Source organism: Carassius carassius, chromosome 10 (genome assembly GCF_963082965.1).
Source record: "Carassius carassius chromosome 10, fCarCar2.1, whole genome shotgun sequence".
Lineage (NCBI taxonomy): Eukaryota > Metazoa > Chordata > Actinopteri > Cypriniformes > Cyprinidae > Carassius > Carassius carassius.
Window position 1 is genome coordinate 20078071 of NC_081764.1, and position 19040 is coordinate 20097110.

At 37.7% G+C, this 19040-nt stretch overlaps 1 protein-coding gene across 3 annotated transcripts in view; it reads left to right on the top strand.

The window, feature by feature from the left end:
- The first annotated feature begins 747 nt into the window (after positions 1-747).
- LOC132151944 (trinucleotide repeat-containing gene 6C protein-like) overlaps positions 748-19040 on the top strand; it is a 29889-nt gene continuing 11596 nt past the window's right edge. Inside the window, exons 1-9 of one of the 3 annotated variants that reach the window (XM_059560512.1) lie at positions 748-772; positions 10280-10600; positions 14227-16425; positions 17075-17281; positions 17939-18096; positions 18234-18311; positions 18427-18484; positions 18587-18729; positions 18846-18992. In XM_059560512.1, coding sequence (XP_059416495.1) covers positions 14439-16425; positions 17075-17281; positions 17939-18096; positions 18234-18311; positions 18427-18484; positions 18587-18729; positions 18846-18992 — 2778 coding nt within the window. In that variant the 5' untranslated portion in view covers positions 748-772; positions 10280-10600; positions 14227-14438. Of the gene's footprint in view, positions 773-10279; positions 10601-14226; positions 16426-17074; positions 17282-17938; positions 18097-18233; positions 18312-18426; positions 18485-18586; positions 18730-18845; positions 18993-19040 lie in introns of those variants that run through there. The other 2 variants (XM_059560511.1, XM_059560513.1) reach the window with 2 other exon arrangements.

Sequence of the window (19040 nt, forward strand, 5' to 3'; positions counted from 1 at the left end):
CAATGACATGTCAAGTATTTCTTTAGTAAACAAAATCAGTAGATCAAATAATTTTATCAGCTTTCTTATTAATGACTAGTGTTGGAAATCGAGAAACCGTTCTTATTCAGAACAAATGTAAAAAATGTAGCACCACCTGTCAGCACTTTTGTACCAAATCGAGTCTGCCTTCATTGATACTGTTACTGGTATGGTAATGTTACTTTTTTATTTTAATGCTAGTATTGATTTTATTACCGAAGTACATTAACAGTACATTAATAAAGTAAATTGCAGGCTGTTAGTAGTATGGTGTATATATTTAAAAAGAAACACTCAGGAACACAACAGAAACACACTCTATAATTGCATATTGATCATGTCCATATTTCTGAACATGACACTAATAAGGTTGTTTCAAATAATGTATCCTTTTTTTGTGCATCCTTCTAGGATGCTGATAACTGTGGTGAATCTATGTTGATAATTGTGTATGCTTTTATTAATTTACACATTTAATACACACATTTATTTAATACACAAGTATTTATATATTTCTGATGATGAATTAAATGTAGTCTAAGCAAAAGTGAAATACACAATTGGAATACATAATTTATTAGCAGTTAAATGGCAGGGCAGCGTGCTACAAAAATATAGTATAAATATTAATTCTACTATGCAAATGACATGTAAATTACTACACTGAACAATTACAGTGAAATATATCATGGCTTTTGCTAATAATGCATCTCTTGCTTTCATTTACAGGTTACTGAACAGAAAACCAAAGGTAAGTACTCTTTAAATATTTTTAGTCTTTGAAAATACAATATTGTAATATTTCAACAGAAGAGTAATATAAGTGAGCAAAAATTTAATTTGGCTCACGTGTAGTAAGGTCAGCAGATATGGAGATCTCCCTCATTAGTCTGAAGATAGCTTTTGTCACTCTGATTTCATTCCTGTGCGATCTAATGCTTAGTGACACATGTATTATTTCATTAGCATATGTTCACTGGGGTGTAGGGAAACCCAGATGGGTAATACTGGGATGGAAGAGAATCTTCAGTATTAGCGGTTTGCAGGATTATATATATACATATATATATACAGTGGGCTTAAAGTTCTCCGGCACCGGATTTCCGGCGTGCAGTGTTTGGCTGCAGAAAAAAAATAAAAATCCTACATTAAAATAAAAAAAAATAATAATCTTGTTGATTGATTTCACTTTTGAGTCCATGAGTTCGCTACCATAGGTATGAGAGGAAAATAATTGTGTAAAATTATATTAAAATATTTTCACAGTCTAGTGAACCAAGTATCTGTATTTTGTCTCATCTCGTGAGCTAAAGTGTATTGTTACACCCCTAGTGTCAATAGTGTATGATACAGCTTTCATTCTTCAGGTCAATCGTGTATTCATGAAACAGAAAATCAGTTTGAATAAAGAAAGCAATAACTTTGCCATAGTATCCTTTCAAATGTTAAAGTTGTCACAGTCATTGCTGCCCCACCCGCCCCCTGAAAAAAGTTCAGGCTCAGGATTTTTTTTTTTTGCTTAAACCCCTGTGTATATATATATATATAGTTACTTGCTTTTTGAGAACTTAAGGTAAAATTTCAGACTTTAGTGAATATTTTACAGACAAAAACGGTCCGTTGTTAACTAAACTGAATTGGTAAATTCATATTTGAACTTGACAAACTCCACGTCGTATGTAACATGAGAGATAAAAAAAAAAAAAAAGTAACAATATAAAATTAAGATGAACAAGACATTAATAAACTTCTCCCACATGAACTTGATTGGTTAAGGATTTGGACTCGACTTGGACTTGACAAAATGGACTCGAACCCTACACTACCTATAGTTACCCAGCCCTAATAGTTTGGTATTAATATAGGGTTAACATATTCACAATGATATTCACATGGCATCACCTTGTTAAATTCTAAAATCTTTGGTGTTTACGTCCAACAAACTATTACAAACGTACCTCTTGTTGTTGTTGTCCTTGTTTTTGACACATCAGTATGTGTTACTGTAATGTTGTCTTGGCAGTATTAGAAGCTAATTAAATATATAGAACAGTTTTTGAATATTGTGGCTGTAAAAATTTTACGTTTTCATCTGTGCACTCGGGATATAACTGCTGATGGACATTATGGCATGAAGTGTTACTTATTGTCTCTGGGGATGTTTGAATTTATTGTTTGCTTGCATTGACAGATTTTGATGGTTATTTGGTGTGCCTGTCGCATCCTGAAATATCGATCTGTGTGCTTCATGCATATTTACATGAATGTGGAATGTCTATGATTATAGCTTAATTAACTGAGGAAACTTCTGTTAGATAATAGATATGGGCTACCAGAGATAGATAGAAGCAATCTTTTCTACTCGAGACCTCTCTTACAAGCTGGTGGCCCTAGCAGCAGTAAGCATGCCTGTGCTTTTGAACATTCAGTCTGATTTAAAAAGGTACATCTCCTCATAACATGCAAAATAATTTACTGTGTGAAAAGTGAAAATGTCTTTTTGGAAAGGTCAACCAATTTCTTAGTATGGCACAGCAAGGCCACAATAATAGAGTTCAGACTGAGGCATTTTCTGCCCCAATTATGCCCCGCTGTGGTGGAAATTTCCTGCAGTCAGTTGACTTTTTAATGGGTAATGGAAAACTTAAATGCATGCCTTTTGTATTTATTTTTTTTATTTCCTTTTGTAGCAGAATATTACAGTGTCACAAATGATAGCAGTGTTAATTCTCTGCTTGATAAAATACAATTCCTGATGCAATTAATTAGCAATTTCTCATCCAATGAACTGCATTAACTCACCATGAGGCTGATTTTCATGAATTGGAATCTATTAGCGGCTAATTTGCCTAAACAGAAAGGAACAAGGGTTTTCATTTATGACATTTATAAATACTCAAATTAATCATCAAAGTTTAGATTCTGTTATGTTGATTTATTATGGAGAACATTAATCAATTTAGTGGACTTAATTTATCTGTCATGCATATTGACATTACAACATTGCAGGGGCAACTGTCAGTGCCTTCACAGTAGTACAGTTTACAAATGTCCATTAGAAATAGTCAAAATGAATTCAGACTCCTTACAGGTGGACTAGTGGCAAGTTGTCGTGGCAATTTTCTTTTTCAATAAAAGTATGAGACAAAAGTATTTTGAAGATTTATTTTCTTGCAAAAAAAGGTCTATATTCATACAGCCATTCAGTGTTGGCTGTAGATTGCGACAGAGAAAATACCTTAACTCAATATTTATACCCAAATCAAATCAGGATGCTTCTACAATATCTCATCCAATCATAATGCATACTCAAGACGTGTTGATTTAAGGTGTCTAACTATGTCCCCACTAAATGCGTTTCTAAATATTTAATGCAAATAATCGTCTAAGATGCTAGGTATAAAATAGCATTTCTCATCTCACACTTGCTTGCGCGCGCGCGCACACACACACACACACACACACATTTCTTATTTATTTAGGTTCATTTAATTAGTTATATTAATCTGTGATCCTTCTCCTGGTTTTTCAAATACTGCAGACTGAAAGGCAGAAATATCTTATGTTTTACATTTTTTCTTTACTTAAAAAGGCAGATTAACTGGCCATATACTGTAATTGGAGTGAAGAAAAAAGATGAACTTCCTTCATTGTGTGTCCTGATGTTAAAGACTTGCCTTATGAAATTGTTGTCAAATAATTTTAGATTATTAATTTTTACAACTGGATTGATTTATCACCTGACGTGACACCCTAAATTGCAGGTTCAATTACCCAGTTAACCAAATGTTTATTTTTAGCTAACTTTAATTGGTGTTTCAAAAAATAATAATAATAATAATAATAATAATCGGTGCTTTCTCAAGCCCCTATTTTACCAACTGAATCCCCTCTTGAAATTTTCCAGGCATTTCCATTCAAAAAAAAAAAAAAAAAAAAACAAGCTCTGGCCTCTTAAACAGAAACCAGTAACTAGTCAAGCCAGATTAAATATATATATATATATATATATATATATATATATATATATATATATATATATATATATATATATATATATATTAGGGGTGTAACGGTTCACAAAATTCACGGTTCGGTTCGATACGATACACTGGTGTCACGGTTCGGTTCGGTACGGTTCGGTACGTTTTAGATACAGCAAAAAGAAAAAATTGGCAGATAAATTTCCTTGATTTTTAAAAAATGTTTTATTTATTAAAACTAACAAAGTATGTTTTTTTTTTTACATTGAACAATGATGGAGCTATTCTTTACCCATCTTCTATAGTGTTTTCTTAGCAGCATACGGTATAAAACAAAAACAGCTCCTTATAAAAAAATGAAAATGTTACATTATTGTAGTAGTTATGAACAAATACAAAGATGTAACTTTTTATATTGTAACAACGTACAGTTTTTCTATTACCGTGAGCTAACTAGAGCTAAGCTAGACTGTTTATTTTAATCTAACGGCTAGCAGGGTCCTAGCATCTATACGGCGCAAAAGAGCGGGCAGAGCGAGCACTCGCGTCCCATACACCGCACGACCGTGAGTGTCTCTGTGTGTGGAGAGTTATTAACAAACCTACCAACAGGAGGCAGTAGTGTCTGTTACTCTTTTAATTCGGAACTCAATATTCAAACTTACACAGGCAAGGCCATATCACAAGTCACTCCCCTACACATCTCTCTCCATGACGGTGACAGTCACCCTTTTTTATAACATGGCAGTAAATGAACCCGAATCAACTCAAATTAACTCAGACATGACTTGTATAACATTACTAATACAAGAACTCAACCATCTTGCTTAAATAACCCATAATTGAACGTTAAACAAATACCCATGATGCACCTGGCTGCCAGTGCTGACTTACGGGTCATTACAATATGGAACTCTATAACTCTTTATATTGAGTGTGTTTTTACTTAAATGGTTCTCTATAGGGCTTATGTTTTTTTGAACAAAGCAGGAATTACGGTCTGTCTGAAATGGGCTCGTGAAGGAATATTGTAACGGGGCTCAATTACATTAAGCATGTTCTTAAAACCTACGTTTTCCACTACAGAGTGGGCCTATCACACAGGACGCGGTATGCGCAGCGCTTGCTGCTGGGTTCAGCGTTGCCCTTCAGATACAACGCGATTTGCGCTGCGCTATGGCGTAGGCGGAGTTTTAAAAACTTTTAGCAGGAGCTCTATCATAGTCTGTTGTTACTTGAATGGAGATATGTCTACATGACACAGCTTTCCTGACGATGTCCCTATACTACCTCAAACTTGTATCGTACAGCTCAGGAAATTCTGACACACACAGTACTGTACTAGCCGTTCATTCATTTTGATTTCCGTGCTTGTTTTGGATCCTATTGGTCGCGCTGGTAATGAACTTTGACCGCGGCGTGCGCGCAAGCACACAAATGATGCGCACCGCTGCGCTTGCGCTTTTGGTTGACGCAGCAACAAAACGTCCTTGCGCGGAGCAAGCCATTGAGATGAATGTGTTTTATAGCGCAGTGCCGCGCATACCGCGTCCTGTGTGAAAGGCCCATAAAGGCGCTCGCTCACTTACAGGGAATCCAAAGTGCACCCAAACACCAGACCTGTTGGTTATTGGAGGATCTTCTATTTCTGGTCTGTTAAACGCATTGGCCATTTTGCAACGAGCCTTCAGCGCGTACTGAGTGAGCGAGCGCCTGACTGAGTAGCCTAACATAAACTTATAAGTTGGTGTTTTTTTCTTCTTCGGGGGTGTCGGGCATTGCCTGTTACGTCATTTGGGTTATTGGGCTACCTTGTTGAACGCATATCATTATATTTCACAATTTTTTTTTTATTTTCCAAATATAATTAATTAGTCCAACGAACCGTTCGGTCCATAATGCGTACCGCGTACCGAACCGAAAGCCTCGTACCGAACGGTTCAATATGAATACGCGTATCGTTACACCCCTAAAATATATATTTATATATATAATAAAAAAAAAAAATATATATATAATAAAAAAATATATATATATAATAAAAATATATATAGAAAAGTTGTATCAGTGTTTGAACTTTGGTTTCATTTCAGGCTTAAAACTAAGTAGAATGACTAAAATGCTGCCCAAAGTGTATTCTTGATAAATGTTACATTATAAAGAACATTCTCTTATCCTCGGCATTAACTCAAATGCGCTTTGTCAGCATTTCAGGCCTGTGTGCCAAATTTCCCATTTTCTCTTTTCATCATTAAACGAATAACATCCCAAGACAAATGCAAATGGAATTGGTATAATATGAGTATATATAAGGTGTTAATAATTCACTAATATTTACGGGAAGAAACGTATTATTAAGAGATTCTAGGATCTTTTCGTATTTGTTAAACTGACGGATGGAATTCTGGGTAATATAGAGGGTTCAAATGCAGCCAGACTAATGTTGTGACAATGAAAGAAGGAAACATATATAAACAATTAACACACACAAAAAAACATCATTATATCATGACCCTAACAATGATAAAGTATTTTTCTGCCAGTGTCCCTGATGATTCCCACCCCTAACACATAAGACGTATACAGTACATTATTTTTGTAATTTATTAAAGCGTCAGTTTCTTCTCCAGCTTCTGAGCACTTTGAAGAGAAGTGGTGCCAGATTTATTCTGGGATTAAGAGCTATCCATTACTGCTTGCTTATGTATATTTTTAGAGAGAGAGGTGGAGCTGTAGATGGAATAAAAAAATACAAAATTGAAGCAGATAGGAAGAGATTGAATGAGAGACACCCCACAGCAAATTGCCTGTCTGAGATTGCCAGTGTGAAGATCTTGTGGTCCCAGTGTCCATCTGCTTCCTCTAATGAATTCACAAGCATTTTGAACAATAGGGACAATGAAAAAGTCGAACTGTGCTGTGGGGGATGGAGTAGAGAAGGAGAGAGGGAAAGGGAAGGGGAGGAGGGGAAATGTGCGAAGAGAAGGGCACAGGAGAGAAAGCGACAGAAAAGAATGCTCTGCATCCTGATTGGCTGGAAGCATAGTCGATGGATAGGCACGCTGAGCAGAATGTAATCATAGATGTGCGTCACCATCTTCAGACAGCGGCCAGCAGTTCTGAGCAGCTTTCTGTTTTTAAATGACTCCAGGGGGATCTCTGTATTCAATTCACAACTGGAAAACATTAACTGAAGTTCTTTGCTTGGTTAGTAATTTGCTCCTGATCCCACACACTAACTGTGAGACAAAGTCAATTTATATATAAATTTATATATAATTTATATATGTATATATATATATATATATATATATATATATATATATATATATATATATATATATATATATATATATATATATATATATATATATATATATATATATATATATTCTGGTTCTGGTTATTCTGATTATCAAATGAAGGCATAAAACATTCATTTAATTTATCTTTTAATTATTGAAAATTAAGCAAACATTATTTTTCAATATATCGATATATACGATATGTCAAAATCCATATCGTGTTTAAAAAATATATCGATAAATTTTAAATAGTATGCGGGTGTAAGGTCCACGCACTCGGTCCAAGGAGGGTATCCGGTGCTGGCTGAAGGTTTCTTGCGTGTTCAGTCTTTTCAACGTGCAAAGTTATTCAATTTAGGTTAAACTCAAATCTGACTCCATTTTATTATGTAATCTGACTCCATTTTAATATGACCTCGAATTTGTCATACGAATTGGTTGCTTGACCATTTCCAATTATTCTTATTCTGACATCTGATTATTCTATTTATTCTTTAATATTATTGTAAAATTGTAATAATGTAATATTTTTATTGGTCATTCGGGAGCTCTTGTAACTTAACGATATCCCTTTGGCCTTAGCATATTTTACTGTCACATTCTCGTCAGTCTTGGTTATTAGACAGAGGTAATTGGCTAATACTTTAGATGGACGCTCCTATGCTTGCTCATTTTAAAAGTACTTTTAATTAGCCCCCATAGATTTGTACACATTCGAATAAAGCGACATTATTTCTAGCCAGAGGTCACAACCACTACTATAGGTATAAGCCGACCAACATTACTTTCCCTGATAGTAGTGTTGGTATGGTAATGCCATGGTTTCCCATGTACACTTAGCTAGAGTAATATTACAATGAACAGAGGTTAGGCTCACCCTATTTAGGTTGGTCAAACAACATCCAGTCCAATCTCAAAGGGAACAGAAGGTAATTTACATGAAAGACCCTGGAAAGGGGCACTCCCATTACAGTAAGCAAAATCTCTTAACTCCTAGGATCTGTACTATCTTTCAGTCTGCTTTTGCAAGATTGAGACCATTGTACCACTCGCCCTGAGACTATTCAAATGATACCAAACATAACTGAAAATATTACTTGCATTAATGTAGAACATTATACTATTGACCATTCTGAGTGAACCAAGTGGAGGGAGGATGGGTAATGAAGGGAATGAGAAGGAACTGATAACACATGGGAGAGAGATGTTTCCTGCACCTTCACTTTGTGGGGTTTCTCGAAGATGCCTATGTATATTTGCATTGTCTGTTTCTCAGGAGATCAAAGTATCTGAGTTTCTTTTATCCTTACACGGACGTCTTTTTGCCGGGTGCTGTTGCCATGGTGAATCATAATTTCAGAGCTCCACTGATCATGGATAGTTTCATATTTGTAGTGCACGCGCTAAACTATGAGGCAACCTACTCAAGTCGATTGAACTTACTCAGTTCAGCTGTTCTGAACCCGAAAACTCCCATCTCAGTGTAAGTCACCTCACCTCAGAGTTCAAGTTTCAACTCAGAGTTGGTTGAACCTCCTTATTAAAACTGGCCCTAGATGCGTTCACTCACTGATGAGTCTGTCACGTGACAACAAACAGTGCTGTGAGATCCAGTGTGAAGCGTACCATAGTTACATTTTACCATTGTATTGATGAGCTATATGTTTGGTTTTAACTGATTATCATGATCTAATTCTATGCTACTATGGAAGACCAATGGTTAATTTTAATAAAACGCATACATTTCACCATATAAAAATTAGGTTGTTATAATTACAGATGTTACTGATAAAGAACATAAATTTACATCTGCGTAAAGCTACAATTGTCAACTCAAGCTACTGTCAAATGTGGATTTCTAAGAGACAAAAATACATTATATAATTAATATTTCAGTCTGCACTGCAAACTGTGCTGAAGATACACATCATCAAAGTCAGGTAACACAAACCTGTTTCATGATTTGAAACAATATCACTCATTGGAACATGCAGATACCAAGATATTAATTTTTCTATGGTTACATTTATTTATAAGGAAACATGTAAAATGACTGGAAAACTGTAAAGAATTAAAAAAATGTGCAGTGTTTGTCGTGTTCTGACCATAAAGAGTAGTTTAAAAGCATAATTAATGTTCTGGTTTCTACAACTTTCACTTAGTTGTAGAAAATCTGCCTTTTAAACTTGAAAGAAATAATGATTTGAAATGTATTGTGATAATTATCAGTATCGACTGATATGAAACGTTTTATCGTGAATTTTTTTTTTTTTTTTGCCCATATCATCCAGCCCTACTTTCTAGTAAATTAAATAGGAAATAATTAACTCCAAAACTTTTACTGTATGGACAAAATCAGCTAACACAAAATATCTTATTTGAAAGTTAGTTGATGACAGAATTTATATCTTTTGGCGAACTATCCCTTTAACCAGTGCAACTGATACATTGAGTTGGTCACTTAATATTAAGAACTGGATCATTCTGTCATCAGCAAATTATTGAAAGCATTTTACAAAGTTGCTCAAATGCTTCTTTGAAATGATCATCAAAATGATTATTTCATAAAACAGATGGTAATGTTTCTTTCATGAATTCTCAAGAAACTGCATCTACACATGCTACTGTAGTCGTACTGTTCTTGACGTAAACAATATTGGATGACAGGCACAAAATGTAAAATCTGACTTCACAGCTCAAATTGTAAATTAATTATTTAGGCTTACCATAGTGAATCAGGGTAATGCCAAAATATGAATTTTTATGACCTGGTTTTTTATTTTTATTTTTATATACTCGTTTAACTGTTGAATTTTGTTCATTTTAATGAAGAAAAAAAAATTCTGTGGTGCAGCTTAAAAAAATAAGATGATTGCATTTTTATAGTAGTTTGATATATGGACACTTATTTCTATCACTTAATTTATCTAAATTTAAACCCTTTTCTTTAAATTTTCCCTTCTCTTGCAGTGCCAGACTCTGTTAAACCCAATCCCAGCATCCTTTCAAACCCCATTCTGACCCTGAACCAGACTGTACCTTCTTCTGCCACCATCAGCAATGGCAAGCGTAGCCCTTGTAATTCCCTTCAACAGCAGTTACCTCCTTTACAGCAGCCCAGTCCCCGACATGTGCCCAGAGAGGTTCCTCCACGCTTCCGACAGCAGGAGCAGAGGCAGCTACTGAAGAGGGGTCAACCTTTACCTACAGGCGCTCTGAACCCGACCTCTGCTTGCACTCAGTCCGGGGTCATCTCCCCTCCCGAGACGCCCACCAGCAAACGGCACACGGGTGAGAATCATGTTCTGTTTTTGAAGGGGAAACTAAGATATTTATTTTCATAGGCTTTTCACTGTGAATAGAGATGAATGTGGTATTTACTTTTTCTTAATAGAGAGATTGTATTCCTGTTTATGACCCAGCTGGGATGTAGAAGTGCAGAGGGGCTATTATTTAAAGGCAGAGGGTGGGATTGTGTCCCCCACCCTGCTACACCGTAACAAATCATGGCATTGACCTTAAGTCTCATTCTAAGCCCGAGGTCATGGGAGCGGCATGGTTGAGGGACTCTTGTCTCTAGTGTTTTTTGCAATTAATGTTGCACATTAGGACTTGGACTTGGACAGAGAGGAATCCCTGGGAACAGGGGCTCACCAGCTGTTTAATGCCTAGTAATGGCTTTGTCAACTCTTGAATCATTATCTTCACGGTTTCATATGCATTTCATTTTTTGCTAATTAATATTTTAGAAATATGTGCTTCTGAGATTCAAATACCATCAAAAATCCAAGTTAAGCAGAGAACAAGGTTTATTTGTTTATCTGAAATGGCCTTTTGAACTGCAAAAGCTAAGGTATAATTTTGGGATGTGCTTTCATAATTGATTAGTCAGTGGTTTCCCTTTAATAATAATTAGTAAATAAATCAGTCTTAGAGAAGTCCTACTGTATATGGTTTCATTTTTACATGAACTCGATCAGACACATTTCTTAGAGCATTTACATTAGATATATTGCTGTACTCAAAAGCAGACAACAGAATGTATGCAAAACAAGTTTTGAGAGCTGCTATTTCAGTGTGATTTTAATACCTTTTTGTCATTTAGTCTTAAGACATCTAAAGCAACAGAAATATGAGATGTTATATATAAATAATTTAACAATTCAAATCACAATTTTGGAATTTGTCAATATAAGTGCTGTATACTGTAGTCTTGCAGTTAATATTTATTGGTTATAGAACAGGCATTATTGAAAACAGTTATAAAGGCATGGACATGCCAGATATAGCTGGGGATTTGGATTGTAAAGTCAGTTCTGAGATGAGCTGGCTGAGGGGGCTCTATTTTTATATATCTTTTTTCTTTCACTCAGTCTATTTCTTACTCCTTTCTCTCAGTGCCCTTCTAAAAGAACACTGTGATCTGACTTTGACAAATGGAAAACATGACTACTGCCCTTTTAAAACATGTTTGCCATTCCACTATTTGGAAGAAGTGAGGCCTTTGGTCCAGAGAACAGTATTAGTATGAAAGGAAGTTATTTTCAGTCTTTTCCGTCATTGGAACTTTGGCTAGAGAAAATCTGGGACTGGAAAGCTGTAACTGTAGACTGAATTAAAGCAAATGTTTTAAGAAAATCTAAATTTTCTAGGTAAACATCAGTTTTTTTTTCTTCTTTGGGTTAGCTGTTATTTTCCAAAGTTTATAAATTCCCCTTTGTGGGCATTCACCAGGATGAAAAACAAAAATACAAGTAATTGTTCCGCAGATTAATGTTCAATTTGAGGCACTACAAGCAGATTCAGCATGCTGCATAAAGACTCAGAAGTAAGTTGCAGAAGTTAGTTGGTGTCAAATGGTCACAGCATCTTTCTCTCGCTTGCTTTTTTGAGGCTGTCTGTGCAGTCAAGTCAACAGTGTTGCCAGAAATTTTGTCCCCAGCTAAGCAAGCCAAAGGTGACAGTGGCAAGGAACCAAAACTCCAGTGGTGACCAAAATGGAAAAATAAAAAACCTTTGGAGAAACCAGGCTCAGTCAGGGAACCAGTTCTACTCTGATCAGACTAAAACAGCTTTAGTGCAACGCACGTCCGATTGAGCAGAGGACTCGTCTGGTTCTCGTGGTCTTGTGCCGATGGCCAGCAAGGTCTTCACAAGGGAACTGTCTCTAGGGTTCGTCTAGATGACATGATCTCCACTGGTAGGGCTGTAGAGGTATAGAAACTTCCACTTCCAGCGTCTTCTGTTTTGGTTTGTTTTGTCCAGTATGCTCAAGTAGCAAGATGAAAGGAAAAAGCCTCTGCCTTAAGTGAGGTCAATTTATTATGCATTTATTATTATAGCCTTTTTTTTCTCCCTGTAGGGAGAGAGAATGTGACTAATAACAAGAGCGAGCAAAGGAGAGTGTATAAGGAGAAAGTGAAAAAGGGAATGAAAGCAAGAGAGACAGAATTGTAGACAGCAGCCTTGTTCTCTTGGCTACATTTCAGCTCTGATAAAATGGCATCCCTATGAGTGTCTGGCTACAGGAGAATAACTTGCTGGATTGTCAGCTCCATCAAAAAATAAAAATAAAAACGGAAAGAAACACTGGGTTTCTTTCTTTGCCATGTTCAAAACCACTACTTTTGACATGGTGTTCAGCAAACATATCAGCTATTTTGTTGATTTGAAAAAGCTACACCTAAGATATCAGGTTATTCAAATCTTGCAGTTGTACCAATGGTAGCAAAAGTCAATCTAATTATATTTTAGCTTACCGTATTTTTCGGACTATAAGTCGCACCTGAGTATAAGTCGCATCAGTCCAAAAATACGTCATGATGAGGAAAAAAACATATGTAAGTCGCACTGGACTATAAGTTGCATTTATTTAGAAGCAAGAACCAAGAGAAAACATTACCGTCTACGGCCGCGAGAGGTTCTATTGGTTCATTTCTCTTGGTATATTTCTCTCGGTTCATGTCAAATTAATTTTGATAAATAAGTCGCACCTGACTATAAGTCGCAGAACCAGCCAAACTATGAAAAAAAGTGCGACTTATAGTCTGGAAAATACAGTAGTTGTTTCTTTGTTGATCATGCTAAGTTAAGCAGGCCTATGTGATAAGGATACACAAAAAGAGGAGATAAGTGTAAAGATGGAAGAACTGCATTCTGAGGGACTGAATAGTATTGTGGCCAGGCAATATCATAAACCCCTGTTTGAGCTGATACAGAAATTTTTTTTAATGTTTTGGTTTTATTTAAGTAAATGAACACTGTTCTACCTCAGTTTTTAAATTAATTTAAAAAAGAATACACTAGTTGCTTAAGAAGGCACTCAGCAAGGAAACTGATAAAAATGTACATGCTAATAAATAAACATTAGCTTAGTCATGGGCACCATATTTAATTTATGCAGTAAATCATATAGCTGCCACATGCCCCTTTAAGGGGGTGGATAATACATGTGTGTACAGTTTCTAAGGAATGCTCTGAGTGGTTGTGGAGAGTGCGTTTGCTTTTGCATTGTAGATCAGTGCCCTCTTTCTGCTCTCTACCATAATTTACACACCATCGATTACCTGCTGGCTCATGATTTATTATAGCTGGAATGAAGTAAAGCTGAGAGTGGGTGAGAGAGAGAAACTTGCACATTGGTTTAGTATGCATCCTCTTGAATATCCGTGGAACATGTTGGTGAAGCTTAATTTTTGTGGGGACTTGGCAAACCACAAGGAATGATAGATGATTAATTCTAGTAAATGAACGCTGCTCCCCCTCAGTTTCCCTTTCATTAAAGGAGATGCTAAAATGAAAAAAAAATAATAATAATTATATATAAGAGATATTTTAAGATAAATTTTAGACATTTTTATCTATTTTTGCTTTGAATACAATGTATTGTAAATGTATCCTGTGTATTTGTTTTACAGGACTTCCCCCTCAAAGTGGACAGGGAGACCAGCATGAGAATTGTCTTTGGAGCATCCCAGTCAGCAAAAGCAACAGCAGCAACCGGGATAAAGTGATTATTAACTGTAACAATACCAACACTTGGCCTTCCAATACATACGGCAAGACACCAGAATGCACCTTGGATGCTGAACGCGCATCAGAGGTTGTCGGCAACAGTAGCAGCACTATTATGGCTACAGGAGCTAGCCAGCAGGGTCATTACCCAATCAGCAAAGCCAGCATTAATCTATCTTCTAGTAGTGTCTCTAGTCAAAGTGGCCCTACCAGGGGCTGGGTCTTAGAGGAAAAGATTGACTTGTCCATTGGCAGTAGAGGGCAGTCCAACTGGGGTGCCTCTAATCTGAACCTAAATCCTAGTGCCAACCCTGCTGCTTGGCCAGCTCTTGGACACGAGGGAGCTGGGGTAGGATCAGGCCCAAGTAGCATGGTTTGCTCAAATCCACTTTCGCCTAGTATGTGTGGCCAAGGAGGAGTGGCACCACCTCACGGCACTAATGGAAATGGTAGCATTGGTTGCGTCAGTGGAAACCTTGTAGGGGACTGTGCATGGGGCAGCCCGGATATCCCAGAACAGCATCAGTCACCCACAAATGTATCTTTCAACATTAAACCTCCTAACCTTAAAACTGATGGACCAAATAACACTAAACCAGAGCCAATGAGTCCAGTGAACAGCTGGAGAGAAAATCTTAGTCAGTCACCTACTGAGCCTGCCAGCGAAGATGGAACTGCCTTCTGGGGCATAGGAGATGCCAAAAAGGGAGACTCAAAGGACTCAGGCTGGGATTCTGCAGGTGTCTCCTCTTGGGGGCAAGGAGGACCTAGCAGTAGTGGTGGCTGGGGTGACTGGGGCAAGCAACCAAGCACTGAAGGTACAGGATGGGATGTTAATGATGGTCCTTCCCAGGAACATATGCGTTCCTGGGGCCCTGATACTCCAGCTAGTGAGGGCAGCAGGGATAGTAGTGAAGGCCACCCAAGAAGAAGAGAGAGGTCCTCAAGTGATGATTTGGCCACTTTGCTCCCGAGGCAGGACTTGGACCCACGTGTCCTTTGTAACACAGGCTGGGGACAGACACCAGTTCGCCAAAACACTGTTTGGGAAATGGAAGAAAGTCCAGACAAAAAGAATGGTGCAGGGAAAGAGGTCTGGGGGTCTTCCTCCAACGCACCTTCAACTGGACCTGCACCACCTCCTTCTGGATGTGCCAGTCCCAACTTCAGAGCACCTCCTAGAATGGAGACAAGCAAGAGTGAGGGACCTTGTAGAGCTATGCCAAATGCAGGCTGGGTAGAATCAGTCCCAGCCTCTGCTCAGCCTAACAGTGGATGGGAGGAACCACCTGCAAATAAAAAGGTTTCTAATGGATCAGTATGTGGCTGGGGTGATCGTATTGCTGAAGTTCCCAATACCAATGGCTGTAATAGCCAATCTTGCCCTGAAGAAAAGTCCCATAGCTGGGATGATGGTACTTCTCAGACGAAAAAACAAGGTTGGGGTGATGGAAACAAAACTTCCTCAGGATGGGGAAGTACTGGCAATGGGAATAGTGGAGAGTGGAGTGACCCTTCAGAAGTGCAGAAGAACGGCTCTGGAAGTTCCTCTTGGGAACCTGACAACAGAAACTGGAAAGAAACCCAGAGAGAATGGGGTAAAGCAGCACCAGCACAGTGTGGTAGTTGGGGTGATGCTCAACATTCCAATGGTTCAGCCCAAGGTTGGGGTGGAAAACTTCAGACATCCACATCTGGCAACGGTGGAGCTGGAGGCATAGGGTCATGGGTTGGTCCAAATTCTGTGAAACAGAACAACCCTAGCTGCGCATCAGGAGGCCGACAGGATCCGGGAGATGAGACCACAGGCTGGGAAGATCCTTCTCCTTCTATTCGTCGCAAAATGGAAATTGATGATGGGACCTCCACCTGGGGTGACCCCAGTGCTTACAGTAAGAGTGTAAACATGTGGGACAGGAATAGCTCCCAAAATCATCCGGGAACCGGCAAGAGTGATAGCCTCACTGGTTCAAACAATAATAGCAATCCTCACCGACATCACAGCCAAGGTCCTACTCAGAACCATGTCAGTGGTAGCAACAACAATGGCTCACCAAATCAAGGTGAATCTCCTCTCAACAGAATGTTCATAGTAAACCCTGGTAAGAGAATGCGTATATTTTTCTCTTAATTTTAGCTAATTTTAGTCCTCTGTACTTCTGACAAACATTAATAAAATATGCTTTGATTGTCGAAGTCAAGGTTAGTGCCATATCTGTTGTCCACTGTCCAAAAAAAAAAAAAAAAAAAAAACTCCACCAGTTAAGATGATTGCAGCTTTTTGCTGCACCTTCCCTGCCAGCTGGTTCAGGTTTGAGCCAAGAATTACGCCTAGGTGCCCTGTTATCATCCTGTTTTGTGTGTCTGCCCATCTCTTGCAACACTGGGGGATAATTAAAGATATTGAAATTTAAAGTTAGATTTATTTCATATTTCCGAGAGCTTGATCCATGATATCTTTATTTATCTACAAGTGTCAAGAGAGTGCCATCTTCAGTGTCAGTTTGAAATATAAGTTTTCAGTTAGTAATAATTTGATCACTTTATTTGATTCAGTGCACTTACGCGGTTAAGCTTTTTTTGTATTATACAAAGTAAGACAGTTATTATTTGGACATAAAAAGACAATTTTATTTTCTGTATTTTAATTACCGTATTTTTCGGACTATAAGTCGCACCTGACTATAAGTCGCAGGACCAGCCAAACTATGAAAAAAAGTGCGACTTATAGTCCGGAAAAAACCGGACCAGGCTGGGGAGAGCTCCCTAATGTACAGCCAAACACAGAACCCACTTCATGGGGTGAGCCAGCCAATTCTAACACTTCTGTGGACAATGGAACTTCAGCTTGGGGCCAGCCCTCTAGGGGCTATGGGGGATTAGGTGAAGGTGGCCATGACTCCAATGGATCTTATGGCAGAGGAAATGCACTTGCTGGATCAGGCTCCTGTCAGGAATGTAATGAAATTAAAGAATTTTTTTCATATTAAAGCACTAGCTATTATAGAGGTTTGGACATTGCTAGAAACAAAGACATTGCTCATACATAAATTTGCTGTATTCAAATATGTAATTTATATTCCTTTTTGTTGCCATTTATTGATAAAGTTAAACTACACTGACCTCTGGTGGTTGAATTAATCGAGCACTGATCGCATTACCTCACTTTAAATTTGAAGTTAGTATTTTTTTTTTTTTTTAGTTATTCGTATTATAAAATATAAATTTTGTGGCTCTCTGGGATTAAAAAAATAATAATAATAATTGCTCTTTTTACTTGGAAATGCTCAACCAGTGGCATGGGTTTGGGACAGTGCTATCAGTTTGTCCAACAAGTGACAGAAAGTGGTATTATTTGGCAGGCTTGTGTGAAAACTGCCATTAAGTTTGCAGTTTAGTTTGGTGACCCTGCTGCCACAAAAATTGCATACTTCACCTTTAAGGTTTTTCTGTGGATCATACTTGATAAACAACATGTAACAATATATTTTGTATTGGGAAGACCAAATGTAATAGTTTAGTCAACCATGTTGGTCATCCACTAATGGGGACATAAAATGTATATGGAGGTTACGGCCCTGATTATGAGCAGTCTGACCATTTGTGTTTCGCCAGGTCCCAAATCTATGCAAGATGACTGGGGATCAGGAGGGGAAGAGACTGGCATGAATACTGGCAAATGGGATGCTGACGATGCTGACATGTGGAGCAGTCCTACATCCCAAGACTCCACTTGTAACTCCTGGGATCAATCCAAGAAGGGCCCACAAAGGGTAGGACATTTAAAGCCATGAAGATGTTGTGTAATGACACATGCTTACAGTGTGGTTAAGAAACTATTAACATTTTATTTTTGTTTATGACTACTATAAATATCATATGTAATATTGCTGTTGTTTGTTCATTGCAGGGCAAGGTCTCCAACAAGCAGGATGATGTTTGGATTATGACCAGACTTATCAAGCAGCTTACAGATATGGGGTTTCCAGTATGTTAAAACCCAAAAAATTTACTCTGAAAAGACTCATTGCTTAAATCATTAAAAAGATATGTCAAATAAATGCTGTTTAACATAACAATTATTTTTATTTTACCTGGTACAGAAGGATCCTGCAGAAGAAGCCCTAAAGAGCAACAATATGAATCTGGATCAGGCCATGAGTACGTAGTACACTTTGAAGTTAACCCATAACAGCAGACAGACATGCAGTGAGTCATATGATCTTGGTTTAGAACACTGATTATGTATTTGCCTTTCTTCAGGCGCTTTGTTGGAGAAGAAAAGCGAACTGGACAAATGGGGGATGGGCATGTCAGACTACAGTAATGGAATGAAGTCCATAGTGTGCCGACCCACAAACCTCTCCAAAGACCCCTCACTGGATCGTTCCCCCTTCTTGGACAAGGTATAGCTTTATCTCAGACTTTTTTTCCTATAAATTTTCTGGACTGGGAGTAGAGAGAAATTTGATCTAGGTATATTTTACTACTAGTTTTTGCAAAGTATTTTTTGGTCTCTCAGGATGGAAGGCTGTCAGATGATGCTTCATCTTCACCGTTTATGCCTTCTCCTGGCCTCAAGCTCCCACTGGCCAATAGCAGCCTCCCTAACCATGGATTAGTTGGAATCTCCTCTGGCTTGTCCATGCAAAACTTGAACAACAGACAGGTGAGTGTTATAAAATATCTGCAAAGGGCGTAGCACGCAAGAGTTTTA